A 16,279-nucleotide genomic window follows, 5' to 3' on the forward strand; every position below is an offset into this window, starting at 1 on the left:
TGTGCCGGCCTACTGCTTCTCCGTTTCCTTCGCCTTTTCCTGCGTGCGATATTTGTTGCTGGCAACCGAAAACGACCTGTCTGATAAGGGACAGTATGGCGCGTTTACCTTTACTCCGAGGTGATCGGAGGCGTCCCATCACCAGCCCAGGAAATGAAACGACTCTCATTAGGAACGGCTAATGACTCTGGGTGTGTGTGTGTGCGAAGCGCCGGCAAACGACACGGACACTCAAACCGTTTTGCCTAATTGAGGCTTTGTTTGCTGTGCCCCTTAATTGTGCCCTCAACCGGGGCGGAAGAATGGGCCGATAGTGGGTTTTTGAGGTGTTATTAAGTAGCACAACCGATTGGTCCGACCGACAGCCGAGTTTATTAAATTCAAATCACTTTCTACGCGTTTCAAACGGCTCAAAACAATGTATCAAAATGTGTTGCAATATCTTCCGCTTTTTTTAATACACCAGAGCACACAGTTTCGCAACGGCAGTGTTTAATACGCACCAGCACGCACGAACGGAACACGCAACGTGCGACACAACTTAAACGCAGCGCGCATCAAATTGTTTCACGTGAACGTGTACTTGAAAGCACGCAAAAATGAACTCCTTTCGTCCGAAAATGCCGGCACATCTTGCAAACATTATGTTGCGAACAATTACATACAATGCGAGGAGACGGCAAAGGACGCTCGGGAGATCCGTTCCACAGCCGCCAGTAATTCACTGTCCAGCGTGGCAAGACAGAAAAGCCCTCAACAGGACGAAACACTGCCAGCAGGCACGGCAAGCACGTTCGCACACCAAAAAACAACCACACGTAACACAGTAAACTCACGCACCTACCACGCACGCATACGCACTGTTAAATGTGGATAATTTATCGATCGGGCGGCACTACGGAGCCCAGCAAGAAGCAGGAGGTTCGTCGCTTGATGTCGATTTTTTGCGGTTTTTTGTTTTTAGCTCCTTTCGGTGATCACAAATTTTGCCTTAAACTGTCATATTTAAAATAAATTACTGTCCACTCACAGGCACTGTGGGGCAAAATTGCAGTCGTTTCTTTTTTTCCCCCGTTTCTTCGCCTTCCACCGCACGCACAACAATGGAATTGCGAAGAAGGTGCGGAGTGTCCTTTTACTTTTGCCACTGCTCGAGGAGGGCATGATTCGTGATCGATCCCACTCTTTTTCCCCACTTTCCGTTTTCCATTTGCTGATCGATCGATGAAGCGGAGAGTTTGGGTCGGAAAATTTGCGTCCAGAAGGGTGTGTGTGTGTGCGCGCTTGTGGTGAAGGTATGCTACGAGTGGTATGGAAATTATGCACCATTTTTTTACACTAGCACCGCAGGGAGGAGGAAAATTGAGAACAGAGACAGTGCTTCAATTAATATAATTGTTGCACTTTTTTTTAAAGACATAGCTCAAGACAGTAAGCAATACTTTGGTTTCCATCATTTCACGAACTTTGTGTGCAGCAATATACCCTCAGGATCCAGTAGAGTGTGAAAGAAGGACACGGAAAAGTGTTTAAAACTCACCAAGAATAATTAAACTAAAGACACCCTTTTTATATGATTATTTTGTATAATTCCAATGAGGAAAAAAATAATAAATTTGTTGACGGCAAACACTTTTCTTCACAGGTGGCTCAAACAAATGCGCCCTTCTTTTACCGGTGTGCACAACACAACACAACACAACTGCAATCACGATCGTGTACCGATCACTATTTCTTTCCGTGTTTGCTCACTAAAAATCACTTCCAGCAACAAATTTCCGCATCTACGTCCTGCATTAACCTCGAAACACAGAAACGTGCTGTTGTAGCGGGATGGTAGGGTCGGGTGGTGGTGGTAGTAGGTTTCTTTCAAACAGCCGGACACAAGGACAACGGCCGGTAGTAGCACGACGCGCACGGGACACGGCAAAATTCTCACGCACGCACCGCACCGACGAACCGACGATCAGAAAACTCGAACCAAAACACGCTCGCTCATACACACACGCACACGGAGGAACGCACACGCACCACGATCTCGATTCATCAACGTCTTTTGATAGACTAAATCAAGCAGCCCGGACCCGGGCGTAATCAGAGTGGCTGCTGCTGCTGCTGCCTGTGCGCGCCGATGAGGTTCCCGTCCTCGGACGGTCGGTCGGTCTCGCCGGCAGTGTGCGGTTGCTCAGGCGCAAGGGAGAAAGGTGGCAAAGGGAACGCACCACTGCACTGCACAGAGGGAAAGGAATACATACACACAGTCCCAGGGAAGCACACACAGGGTGCGTGTATGCTCCGAAGGAAGCGGTCGCGTGTGTAAGAACGGGAAGCAAACATAGGCGACACGAGCAGAGGAAACAGCGGGACAGAGACAGAGCAATTGAAATGATGGTACAAAAGAAACCAAAAAGAAGGAGCGAGAAAGAGAGAGGGAGAGAACAAAAAAGAGAGATGGAAATGGGACGAAGAAGAGTGGTGCGCAGAGAGATAAGACGAAGACGAAAGGAAAGAAAACCGGCAAGAAGTGCGTAAAGGAATGAGTAAGAGGCTTCCCTCTTCTCTCCCCCCTCCCCACACATCCCCTTGTGTGGAGGGTTTATGGTTTAGGGGATGGTGGATGAGCGGGCACTCAATGTACGCAAGCGGGACGGGCCTATGCGGCACACGGATGCGCAAGTACAAGCGCGAGTGCAAGCGGCTTTGCGCTGCTCGACGAAGTGTCTTCCAGGAGTTTCCAAACACTCGGCAGACCAGCTCACAGTGAGTGATTTTCGTTCTGTGGAGCTTCCAAAAGAACATCAAAAAAGGATATTGGTGTACGGCAGTTCTCAAAGTGTCCAAATATCCTGATGTAAGACTTCAAAACATCCAGAAGATCTAAAATTATCATGAAAATCCATTTTCAAAACGCTCATGTGTGCTTCACTTTTGGGTAAAGTTGACATCACATCAGTTTTCCTTTGCGTCCAAGTGTCCTTGGGATTTTAGTCCAACATTAGAACGACCCGAAACGTGCACAGTCCCTTCTGCCATATATGTTTCCTCTTCCCCTGTGCGTTTTTGTCGGTTTTCAAAACCATCTAAACCATCGTAAAACGTCACAAAGCACACCGTAGCATGTCCAAGGCGCAACGACTTCGCGGAACAAACTGTAGCCGCAGCTTCCTTGCGCGGCGTTTCCAGAGGATCCACCACGGTGGCGCGATACGCCGGCAATGGTCATAAAACTGCGCTCTAACAGCCCTTACCATATCGTTCTGGCGGCGGGGTCTGGTGTCGTTTAATGTAGGGTTTTTAGAACCACCAAAAGTTCTTCCCTCCAGCCTTGGCACGAACCGCTCAGACAAGCGCGCGGGGGAAATGCTCCAGTCGAGACCTTTAGTCTTTTTGTTACCTTTTTGGCGTTTTATGTTTCCGCTTTTCAACATCGCAACGCGAGGTTTGTTCTGCCGCGCAGAATAATTGCAGATCGTTTTCCAACAAACAAAAAAAAAACTCATAAACAGTCGGTGAAATCTTCTTCTGGTGCTACTGGTGCGTATGGCACGATATAGTTGTTGGAAGGGCAGGAAACATTTTAATGACCCATCGCGGTTGCACTGGCCCGCTTGAAAGCCAGAACGGAAACGGGCAGATCAGCAGCCATGGCAAGCGAAAGAAATGGGGTTAGGTGGTTTATGTCGCCTCACGGGTAACACTTTCGGCGATTCATTTTTAGTTTCTCGGAAGCGATATTGTTGTGGTTCTGGGCTGTTATTCTTGTCTAGCAGTTGAAGAAGAGCCTTGGTCGCGACGTTAAATGCGACACGAGACGTTGTCGTCGTTCTAAAAGCCAAAAATTGTCTATTGTTTCAGTGTGACAGCGTCTGCGTCATGTTCCTGCCCTCTTGAATGCACTTGATATGGAGTTAATAAACGGTTTGCCCTGCATTGTCCCTTTCAAAAAAAGGCAACAATAATCATTTGGGACAAACTAATCCACCCCTATCGATTACACCTTTCATCATCCTCTAATCGTTTAATCGACAAATGCAATTGCCTACTGCGATGACAATTGGGTTGGTCCCCTCGTTCTAACAAGAAAAAAGCGGTGCATTCGATTGCACTTTTGCCACGAGTTCCATTCGTCCCGCTGAGCTGCAGCAGTGCCGCCCTGCAGTTTTTCGCTTGCGCAAAAACGGGAAAGCCCGCTGAAAGTGGCAAGCGAAAGGGTCAAAAGGGCTTGCTGCATGGAGGGCAGGATCCCGTTGCTTTCTTGTTGACGTTGAAGAAAGCAAGGCATAAAAAATCGGATCAATATGGAAATATTATTCGCACAACCCTTGGCCGCAAAACGCCGCAAACCCGACACACACACGTGTTACGTTGCAGGGTGCTTTCACCTGTGTGTGCTTATACTTTCGTTTTGGAAAGGATATCGTATACAAACACACACACACAAAAATCGGTCGGCGAGAGGCAAAGGAAAAGGAATTTGATATTCGGTTCGATTGAACAGAAGAAGAAAAAAGGGGGAATTCGATTGGGTTTTTGTGGGCTTCTAAAATCAACAAACAGGAGTGGTGACACAGGAGTACTTATAATTTGTAAACAAATTGGGTCGAGGGAAAGAGATGCACCAGATGGTGAGTTTCGCTATTGCGAGTAAAATTGGGCGTATGTAAAGGTATTATAGAAAGGAAGCGAAAGTTTCGGCAAGCGCGTAAAGGATCGTAATAAATACTGTAACAAAATAAACACCAACCACCAATCGTAAGGGAATTGGGGGAGTAAAAGGCAACTTACATTGAAAAGCAAACCCTCACCCCCATGAACACGCACCTTCACAAAGATAACGAGAGCAAGGGAAAGAGAAGGAGAGAAACAATCGCCATAACTCGATCGTACGCGTGAGAGCAACAGCAAATTAAGGAATAAAACCAAAAAAACTTAACCATCGCGAACCATTTTCAGGCGTCAATCGTTCCGGGGGCCACCGAGCGCCACACACAAACGCACGCTTATCGCACACGCTTTACCGATGATAGTGGTGTGTGCCTTTATGTGTGTGTGTGCTCGTATTCGAATCTCCTCTCTAAAACTCGGTCACTTAATCGCGCTCGCTGTTTCGCTTTTTTTTAACCAGCCGAAGGGGTGGAGGTGGACCAACACCCCGAAGGGATGCGGGCGAAAGTTGACTACCGATGTTGGCAACATTATTTCACATTGTCACGCATGGCGAGCTGGCAAAAAGGATCCGCTTTTCGTAGCGCATTCGACTGCGCAGAAGGGGGGAAACAACTAAAAAGGACAACCATAGAATGGTTTGGAGCGATTGATTGCTGAGGTTGGTGTAAAAGATAAAGCTTCCTCGCACCCCCGCGTTCGGTCAACCTCCCCCCCCCCAGGTCTCCCTTTTGTGGCGATAGTGGCCGATCCCTTACACAATTGGTTCCTCTCTCGCGCGTAATCATATGTAAACGGGGATCGTTACGGGTTGGATTTGTTTTCTTCCCTTCTTCCTCCTATTCTTCTTCTTGGCTCATGTTTCGGGAGCGGTGGCGCTTTCATTTGCGCAGTGCAGAACCACCATATAAGGGAAGCCCCGGGTGGTGCAAGAAAAGGCGAAAATCGCGAGCAAACAAGAAATATGCGGCTTTTGTCAGCTGTCAGGGTAAATTAAATTATCGGCAAATTGAAAGTATCAACCTGTTTCTTTTTTATTTTAGTTCGTGCGTTTGAATGGATGGCTTTGGGGTGGGTGGGGGGGTTGGTGGAACGAGATTTTGCTATGTTTAATGATTGCTTTCGTCGGCTCGGTGAAGGTTGTCTCCGGTCGAGCGAGGGTTGAGGGTGAATAATAAGAAATTGGGTTACATAAAAATGTGTTTATGAGCGGCACGAACCGGATGGGATGAGAGGGTGTGAACGTTTTTCCACTAATTCATGCAGAAGTAAAGTTATCCTTTGTCTTGCAGGATTAGATTAGAAATGATTGTACCCATATTTAGTTTTTTTTCCAAGGAGAAGTATTCGCTTGTAGTACAACATGCTGCTAAAATGTGCCTTTCCCTAACGTGCATTGGGAAAGGAGGAGCTCCTGACACCGATAATTAATCATTTTGATTCCCTCTTGGGATGGTTTCTGCGATCGATGCAATATGAGGACATTAAACAACAACCCGAACGAATGATGATACTAACTTTAACCGTATGATTTGTGGAAATGAGTTGTACCATGGAAGGAAAAACGTACCTTTTGGTTGCGGGGATTTTTCGGCTCCTTGCGCAGATCCTCCGGCTCACGCTTCACGTTGATTGCCTGTGATGATGGGTGAGCACCGAGCAGCAGATCCTATTTGGTGACGAAAGTTTCGTTAGAATTTGTTATATTTTTTGTATTATTGTATTAAATAATTTCAAGTTAAATCCTATTAATGTTGTAACAAACGTCTAAATTCAAAACATAAACAAACAGGTGCGATCGAGCGCGCGAAACGCAGTCATAACGTCTCGTAACGCACTGGTAACGCTTCTACCACGAGCAAGACGAGCAATCTCGGCTTCCCCTACTCCTGCTTTCTACAACGTGTGCGCTTAAACACGCCCACTTTTTGTCGGAGCTGTAGAAGCGCAAGCTTCGTGAGAGCCCGCGCGTTGTGGTCACTCACGTGCGTGAGCGGCTTGTACGGAGACGCTCACAGCTCGAATTTTCATCCAAAGGGTTTTCTGTACGGGGTTTTCTCTTGCGTAAAATAATCCTGATGCGTGGAAATATTAGAAGAAAAGAGTTCACTTACCATTGCTTGCAGCGTTTGTCCATTCAGCTTGGCGCCGGCATTGGTGCTGCACGGGTCGACGGGCAGGCATTGACAGCAGGGGTTAAAGCGGACGATAATGAGCCAAGATCGTGGCACGTCGTGAATTGCGCAGTGGCCATCGCAAGCGTAAAGCGATCGTCGTCAGTAGCAGCATAGTCAGGCAGCATTCATCGTTGTCAGCAAGTGCAAGGCACGGCAACGATAGGATGAAACCGGAAAAGGAAAGAAATAAAACAATTTTTCATTAGAAACGACGAAACTTTTGCAAGTCATTTACCGCGGAAATGGCACATAAATTGTGTTTAAGATTATTGCGTCGAAATATTCATTTGCTCGCGCTGCTTCTACCTTTAGGACCCTCCTTTAGGTGTGATTTTTTTGTATCACCGGCAGAATGAAAATGTGTTTCCTGCTACCATTCCACTGGCAGGCACTCGTCGTCAGCTCGTAAAGTGACGCGTAACGCGCTAGCAGTTAAATTGGCGCCTTTTCGCCGCGTGTATCGCGTGGCGGACTTAGTGTGCAGTTTGCTTGCAATTTGCGCCATCGCTAAAGCAACACTTTCAGCCAGACAAACACACCCATCGGGATGGGTACAATAAATTCTTGTTCATAAAATCACATAACCGTGTGTAAGCGTTCGCCCATGAATAGCCCATGAATGAAGCAGAATCCGCCCAGCCCTTATCCGCGTTAAAGGCCGGCCAGTGCAAGCACGGCTTTATAAATGCAATTAAAATATTTATCATTTGCTGTGCAGCGGGATTTGGTGCATCCTGGTGAAAGCCGACACGCAACGATCTCGTTTGGGAAAGGATCATAAACATTTATGCTTTTATAGGACACCGCGAGCTGGTAACGCCTGTGCTAGGTTTGCTCGCCTCGAGTGTGTCCCACCGAGTCGACACTTGTTGCAGCGAAAGCAGTGGAAATGCACCTAATGCAGCCGTATTTAAATAAAGTTTCGTTAGATGTGGAGCAAATCTGCGTGAAATAGTTTTTCAGTCTCACATTTTATTACCAAACTCGTCGTCGTCGTCGTCGTCATTGCCGCAAAAGGGAATGAATCTTCCCAAGGCGGCCCTATCCTTCCACACTTCGATTAAACAACCCTACCCCGGATTGGATGCTCCCCATTCTGTAGCTAATTAAGTTTTGGAGAGTTTCCAGCGTCCCAGCAACGGTGGCGAGGCCCGAGCCCAAACCACCTGACGCAAATCGTGCCCCAAACTCGCGCGCGCGCAAAGCGGACCAGAGCTGGCAACGCGACGCGACAGTGACCATAAAAAAAATTCAGCAGATTCAATTTACATAAAATCATAATAAATACCTCGCCTCTGCCCAGGGAGGAGTTCCCTTCCCGGTTCCGGGGCACAGTACCGCGAAGGGAGTGAAAAATATGAGAGATTTCAGCTGATTGATCGTAAAAAAACACAGACGACAGAACCGATCGTTTTGCTGTGAACAGCATCTCGACTCCCCCCCCACCCCTTCTTTTACGGAGGTGTTTTCCGATGGGGTTGTGTGCGGGTTATAATATTTGAGGTGGACTTCTTACCCTCCCTTCCTAACCCTTTGCTGCTGCTGCCTTCTCCTGCGCTGCATTTTTATAGACACCCAACAAACACACAAAATCCATACTACAAAGCCAAAAGCACCACAGAAACAATCTTGCGCGATATCTGGAGCGATCGTAAATATTTTTATGTGCTCTCGTGCTGTCAGAAAACAGAACGCGATTTGTGTGATAAAGCTGGACGAAGAAGCTGAGGGTGAGAAAGCCCCGAGAAGAATATGTATTTATTGGTGTAAACTGTACGGTATTTAAATGAATTACGGGAATGAGTGAATTAACCTGTCTCCAAGGATATAAAACCCTGCGTACGTGAGTGTGTGTGTGTGTCAAGCCACGAAACGGCTGCAGCAGGGCCAATTTGTTTGGTTTGTTTACGTGCTGTTTTGGGGCTGCGGAGCGCTTTCCCGAGTGCGCATAGTGTTTTGCTCCCATTTTTATGGGGCCGCGGTTGCATTTGTTCGTTTAATTTGGATCCCGGGGAGGGTGGTTTTGGGGGCTGTGATAGTAGGGGTAGTATAAATTATTCATGATTTTGTTTTTCAATGCTAGAAAAATACATCACATTCCGCCATAACACGTCGCGTTTTGAAGAAAAACACAGATTACGTTATCTAAACTGGGTTACTTAAAAATAATGTTTAAAAAAATAACGACCGATCACTGTAACACCGAAACGTGTTTTACATAAAACGTATTTAAAAATCGAACATTAAATTAGAGCAAAACATGTCTCGTTTGCTAGGCTGCTCGTCCTAATGCCCTGTCGAGGGACGGCCCGGAATGGCTTTATGACTACCGTGCCCGAGAGAGCTCAGCCCATTAATTAGCTTTTCCCAGGGTGTGCCCGACCGCACATCAGCTCTCGTCTCTCATCCGTCTTCCCAGCCGTTCCCAGCCCTCGGAAATTTTGCATCCACCGTCGAGCGAGCGATAATGGGTTCTTTATGGCCCCGTAGTGGTCGTGTAATTGTTGCGCCGGGTTTTGGTCTGACGGTGACGACGACTTGTCCGAATCTTTAGCGAGGACACGAGGACGACTGTCGCTGCCATAAATGTGCGTCGTTTTCAGGTGGATTTTTGACTCGGGTTTTTTTTGTTGTTGAATTAGGTAGTGTATTTGTATGTGTGTGTGTGTGTTTGAGTGGCGGGATAATTTGCACAGGAAATGGATAATAAAGTTACTTCAACGTAGCGGCAAAGCGAGACAGTCGTCAGGATGGAATAGTGTTGAAGTGCTTTCAAGGAAATGATATGACATTTTGAGGAAAGCTTAGCAATTTGAATTTATGTACAAAATTTTAATTATCCTTAAATTTATTCCCGAACCAGCATAACGATTCTTCATTTGAGACTTTAAATTTCATTGGTTGAGAACGTTTGTTAATTCTTGTGCGTTTAAAATCGCTTTCAAAAAGGTCTATGTTGTCAATTGTTACCACATCAATTAACTCACATTCGACACACGATGGATAGCACACACTCCAGGTTCCTCTTAGAAAAAGAAAATTCCACCCCAAAACAACGCTAACGAAATGACACGAAAGAAAAATGTAATTGTTTTGACGTTTAATGTTGTCGCTTGCATGTTTGGTTTGCATAATGAGTGAAAGAAATGAAAAGAACGAAGCCATACTGCACACGAAAAAGCAACCAAACGGCAGTCAAGTTGTCAAGCAATGCAACGACACGCTACAACTGTGCTACTGGTTGTTGGTCGGTTCTCACAAGGTTTTTCCCTTTGGAATGGCTTTCCTCGTGCTGGCAAATTCCTGCAGGATTAGGCTTCGGGCGGCGCGTTGGTAAATCGTACGATCGAACGCATGCGCTGGAGCGAGAGGCAGCAAAAGGCGATAAATCGAGCGCACAGTACGGGTATCGTACATCGTATAATGAAAGGAAATTAATCTGGGATTTGAAAACGATCCGCACAGTAGCACAGTAGTCACTGGGCTCGGTACCGGTGCAGGAAATTCATTACAACATTATAGAGAAATCTCCCTCTCATCCTCAGCCTCAGCCAAGCCCCCGGTCGCCGCGAATGTCTGGCGCCTCTGGGTGGCTATAAATTATGCCTTCGTGTGCTTTTTTTGGCCTCTACTGCTCGTGTAATTCCTTGCGCATGATGCATGATCCTTTGCGCAACGGTTGCCGGTTGCAAGGCAGGGCGCAGCAGAAGAATAAATCCTTACACACAGTCGCACTCAAACATACACACTTCGGCAAAGGGGCGCGAAGGTAAAACATTCAGAAATGTATGTGTGTGTACGATGGTAAGGTTTGCGTTTTTTTTCGGGCAAGATTCGTCTGGTCGCTCGTCTAATCATAACAATTCGGAAATAATAAATAATAATGAGGAAAGAAAGTGCTCCGGTTTTTATTCGTCTGCGAGCTGGTGAAAGGGGATTGCGTGCGTTGCTTTAGGGGAATTGCGGAGAAGAAGGCAGCTTGGGATTGTAATTAGATTATTGGAAAGAAGGTTCCAAATGTGAACAATTTCACTGAAGTCGCAATAAGTTAATAAAAGATTTTAACATATTTTACAAACTTATTTGATCTTGTTTTTAAGCTCAAATTAATTGTTAAGATAATCGAACAACATCACAATAAAAAAGAAAATAAGATATTCTTGGCAGCGAACCAATTCTTCTGAGAATATTTCCCGTCGATTTGCAGCTCCGATTTGTTTAACAAATAGAAATGCCAAATACACGCTCACACTCGAACGCTCCGTTGCGCTTGTCAGTTTAGATTAGACAGCAGCTCTCAAGCAGCACAAATCCATCAACAGAGCAGAGATTGACTACCGCACTCCCTCCACATCAAAAGGCAGAAGCCCTCGGGGGATGAATTCGGCTTTTACCGAACACACCGAGGCACGCTGCTACTGGACAGCAAAGAAGCAAAGCACTGGTAAGGTGTGCCCGACCCGACTTAATCCACAGTAGCCGGTACCACGGTATGGCATTTGTTTTTATCTAGCTTTTAGCTGCGGGAAATTTACAACCAACGCAATCCATCCGCTACCGAGAACTCAGCGGAGTGTCAGGAGCGTTTTTTTTCCTTTTCGAAGGCATATCATACAGAGACGCCGGAAGAGATGGGGGATCAAATCCCATTTCCTTGCGAGCGCGAGCTCTGATCGGAGATTCCGGGGAAGAATTCCTGGATAATATGATTAGTTGTGGACGGGGCCCGCTTGTCCGACGGGTGGAGGTTAGGCTATCTATCATATTTTCTACCGCATCCGCATTGTCTGCTGTGCTGTTCCCATTTGCTTCTTTCTGCTCCACTTTCCGTATCGCTTGAGTAGAACGACCGAACGAAAAAGGATTGTAAAATGCCGTTGTTGCCACAGGTGACATGGTTGGGACTGTCGTTTTTTGTTCTTCCTATTTTGCTCGGGGAATGTTTAGTCGCAATCATATCGCCGTTTGCTGATATTCCTTCCCATAAGCCGGGATCGAACCTCCCAAAGGCATCGATTTACTGCTCCCAAGAGAGAGAAGGAGAGTCCGTTAGGCTTTTGAAAAGTTTGAGCTAGTGAATACGTTTCTATTTTCATTCAAATCATTCAATGCCTTTATTGTTGCAACAGAATGAATTGTCTTTCTTTTTTGGCTTTTCGCCATCTCGCCACTTCACATCTTGGCTTTGACTCCCGCCTTTTTTCAACACTAAAATGATAATCGTTTAACTTTTCAAGCGCTACAAATGCAAACGGGAGAAGAAAAAGAAAGCATAAGCTAACGAAGAAGAAACACATCCAATCGCATACACACACATACACACACACGCATAGAAATTCCATTCAACGAGCGATTGTTAGCATTAAAATTTTAATCGACAGTGACAAAAGACACTCGCACTAAACGGGGGCGCATAAGCGACGAACCCCTTCGCATGTGCTACCTGCTTCCCACGAACCCAGCGTTGAGATATTAATCGCGAAAAAAGCGAAGAAAACAAACGAACGATTATCGGTGACCGTGTGCTGCAGCATCTCTTTCCTTCCGAGAGCGCCTCTCCGATCCACAGACTTTTCCCATTTCAGTGCCCGCGCGTGTGGTAAGGGATGAATGTAACGAACCGCAGGGATCGCAACCTCCACCTACTCGATTACACACGAGCCCACGGCCGGCCGTTTCAATGCACCGGCTCGATAAGCATCGTTTCGATGGTTCGTTCGTTTGGTCACAGCAAGCGACCCGTTCCGGAAAGGGTTCGATCTTCCGATCCCTAGCAGACGGATTAATCTCTAGTGAATTTAGAGACGAGATCTCACAAGCTGCCTCCTCTTTTTTGCCACTGCAAAGCGTGTTGCCCATTGGGTGTGCGAGTGTGTGTTTAGGATGTGGATTATCATTTGCTACCGCATTTGCTTCCTTTCAGGGCAGGACAGTGAAGAATGTCTGCTCATTTTCATGCCCGAGGGAAACGATTCCTTCTCAAGGGCTCAATCGGCATACTATCGGCCGCGGAGCAGAAACGCTTCTTAATTGGAACAAATGTCTCACGCCTGTTTTACAGCCAATCTGGCTTCGTTTGTGTCGGTGTAGAGTTTGGGAGGAGAAATTTTTACACAACACACAACAGCACGCAGTGATCCGCAGCTCAGTCATCTTTTCCTCCCCGCTAACGATGTGACCGATTGGAAATGTGTGTCAGAGAGGCGCTTTGTTCACAGACGCTTACAGCGTTTCATTGGCAGGTATCGGTGGTATCGTTTTATGATCCTCGCTAACTATACAGACTAGCAACGATTAGTATCGTTTATTTTTTGTTGGTTTGATGCGATCCACCATCCCGGGACCGAGGGTTTATTAGTGAAGCTGAGCAAAGGTGAACCTTTCTGTGGTCGATCGTGGAATACTGCACTAAACAAAGGTGCGAGCGCGCTTTTTTTCTACGATTGCATAACGGTGGTTCAATTATGACGTTGAATTTATGTAGTTAACGAGCTGCTTTTGTCATTTAAAGTTAAAGAAGCTTTCGGCTCATTCTTTCAAAATATTGTCCTGCCTTTTGTTGTGTTGATTTTCCGCTTGAAGTATGACTCAAATAAAGCGTCGCTTTTTTAAATAGAAACCAATTTATTCTGGTTCGTTTTGCGGTGGTCAATAGCTTTCTGATTTGGTATCCATTTCTGTACAAATTCTAAAAGTCTCAATCTATTATGAAACGATTTCAATGAATGCTTCGGCAAAGCACACAGATTGTCTTCCGCTGGAACAGATTACGGCCCAAAACTGCTTCACAAATTCCAAACGCCGAACTTTAATGTTCGCGCTCAACCCTTTTCCAAAGCGAGTGACACTTTTAATCGCTTCCTTTTGAATCGATCGAATAAAACAGCAGCCGTGCGATCGTAAAACAGACGCAATATGAATACGCACAATCAACAGCAACACGGCAGTGTTTCGATTAGAATTTGACTATAAATTTCATCCGCGTTTAAATGAGAACTTAAAGTAAAACATTAGAAACCCGCTCGAAACTCATCTGAACCTTACGATTCAAACAATTTCCCATATCGGGAGCGTTTTTTTGTTTGTCGTTGAGTCCTCAAGCCGCGCGCTAGCACCGAATACACGGCCGCACATAAGTTTGTTCGCGCTTGATTATGCCTAATTTCTAATTTATGTCACCTTCCGTTCCCCTTGCGCTCCCTCGCGCTCTCTAATCGAATTAAAATATTTTTCTGCCGCTATTGTGGTCGATCGAGCGTCGATTTCCGACGCGGATATGACGACGACGCGATTTCCAACACACACACACACACACACACACATACTGTCGGATTACCTGATTTGTCGTGGTTGGTACAATTCGATGTGGTTTTGGCAGGCAGACACATATCGATACTCAAGCGCAGCCCGTGTTGCTCGGTTTTGTTGTCGATTGCTTAATGAATGCTCGCGTTGGTTGAATCTCTTAAAATTAAGCTAGATTAGAGCTTTCTGTTTGCATAAAAGCTGCGCTCTGCAAACAAAGCTCACCGATAAAATGGGATATGCTTTGACACAAATCCTTAATTACTGCACCTGACACTGGGTCGCGGGCGCTTATAGAGACACTAAATTTGTTTTGGAATAAATATTATCACCGAAAACCGAAAAAAACAGATTTTCATGTAATAACGCCTTGTTTATCAACGGTCGCTTCCCTCACTGTTGCGATCTTCCTGTTCGCCTTACTGAAAAAATGAATAATGCGTTTTTATAAGTCAAACTTTATTAAACTCTATCGTTTTTTGTTTTCGCTTGAAGGACGCGTAGCATCCCTTTCGATTTATTTTTAGGTTTTTTTGTTGTGTATCTTCTCTTTGCACAATCTCCAATTCCATTTTACTTTCTTTTGATATTGTTTTTTTCGTCCTTTAAGCGTCGCTTACTGTCTTCTTCCATCTTCACATACCAAAACCGTTTCGATATCGTATCTGAATGTCTGTTTCCACTTTTTCTCGCTTGGGTTTCTTGCGGGGAGGTGGATTTTTAATTTATTGGATTAAAAGGTTTGTATGCTTTCAGGCAAAGACGATCGCGATCGTTTCGTGACAGTTTTTCCACCGTACCGGAGCAACACACAAATAACAAACACGGATGCACATCATTTGGAATTCATTGCTAGGGGAATAGATTCCGTTCGAGCGGGCAACCGTGTCGAAGGTGATTTTTTTTCAATACCAAAAACAGACCATTCCGCGGAAAGCAGAGTGTGTTGAATCTTCTTAACTCTCTGTGTGAGTTTGTGTGTGCTCTAGGAGCAAAGCGCGGGTTTGTCTCTGCGTAGCGATCTCGCACGGTATCTTTACCAATTATTCACACTCTTTCGGGTCGGGAAATCGAGTGACGTCCAACCGCGCCAACCGCACCAACGCCACACACACACACTCGCTCCCGTTGCCATTTTCGTTCCGTTTGGCCGGCCGGTGTATAAATCAATATTTTTCATCCACCGACGGTATGTTCGGTAATTTATTCATCCACCGCACGTATCGTTTGCAATCGAACGTTTTGGGGCGGCGTTTGGCGGCCAGCGAGCAGAATCGATTCGACGCGGCCACAAACGGGTGTTTGGGTGATTAAGTACTTCGCGGGCTGCTTGGCGGCCCCGAGCACGGGGATGAGTCGTTGCTGGCTGCTGTTATTGATTAAAGAGTTCCTTATTATGAGAGCGGGAAGCCACCAGTCTCTTATGGAGTGCGCAATAAATCCACTGTCTGTTGACAAAAAAGACTAAATTCTAAGCGCGGGTGAGCCAAAGACGAATGAATGGAGTAGAAAAATTGATAAGGTTAAGCCATTTACGGGCTTTGTTGAGTGTCTTCGTATGATGGATGCCGATGGGCATAGAGTTACAAGGGCACAAAGGTATTAAATAATGCCTAAATGTGATCATCATTTAATATTTCTTTCGAGCCAATCGTTTTTCATGCACTATCACAAAGACTGTCACATTTTATTACAAATACTACTGGATGTGGTATATTAAAAGTTAAAGTTACGGAGATAATTTGAGACACATGTTGTTTTATTTTGCATTTCAAATAATTGGAAATTCTACTATGATTCCTGCAGAGAGAGTTAATAACTCTGCCATATTGCTAACATGCTTGTAATATCATGTGATTTAGTGTGTTATTCTACAATTTTATTTGAAGAACTAATCATTCTTCAAACATTACCAAAAACTTTCGTATATATGTATCAATCCAAATGATCAAACACAGAAATGTGCTGTATGATGCTAAATTTCCACCCACCGATCCGTAGCACTTGAGATTAGCCTATCTTTCCACATTGGATTAAGAATTATGTCAATCGCCTAAGGGCACAAAGGCAAGCGAAGGGTGTATTCTAGCTTCCGACTCTTCCGACAAATTGCACGGCCAAACGTTTCCCCG

At 45.6% G+C, this 16,279-nt stretch overlaps 1 protein-coding gene across 4 annotated transcripts in view; it reads right to left on the reverse strand.

Moving 5' to 3' along the window:
* The window catches only part of LOC120903479 (protein grainyhead), a 186,445-nt gene that overhangs the window by 59,127 nt on the left and 111,039 nt on the right, over positions 1-16,279 (reverse strand). For all 4 annotated transcript variants that reach the window (XM_040312952.1, XM_040312942.1, XM_040312933.1 and 1 more), the window contains exons 4-5: positions 6,780-6,825; positions 6,236-6,334 (exon numbers count right to left, since the gene is read on the reverse strand). In XM_040312952.1, coding sequence (XP_040168886.1) covers positions 6,236-6,334; positions 6,780-6,825 — 145 coding nt within the window. The remainder of the gene's footprint in view (positions 1-6,235; positions 6,335-6,779; positions 6,826-16,279) is intronic.

The sequence above is a fragment of the Anopheles arabiensis genome, chromosome 2 (genome assembly GCF_016920715.1).
Source record: "Anopheles arabiensis isolate DONGOLA chromosome 2, AaraD3, whole genome shotgun sequence".
NCBI classification, from domain to species: domain Eukaryota; kingdom Metazoa; phylum Arthropoda; class Insecta; order Diptera; family Culicidae; genus Anopheles; species Anopheles arabiensis.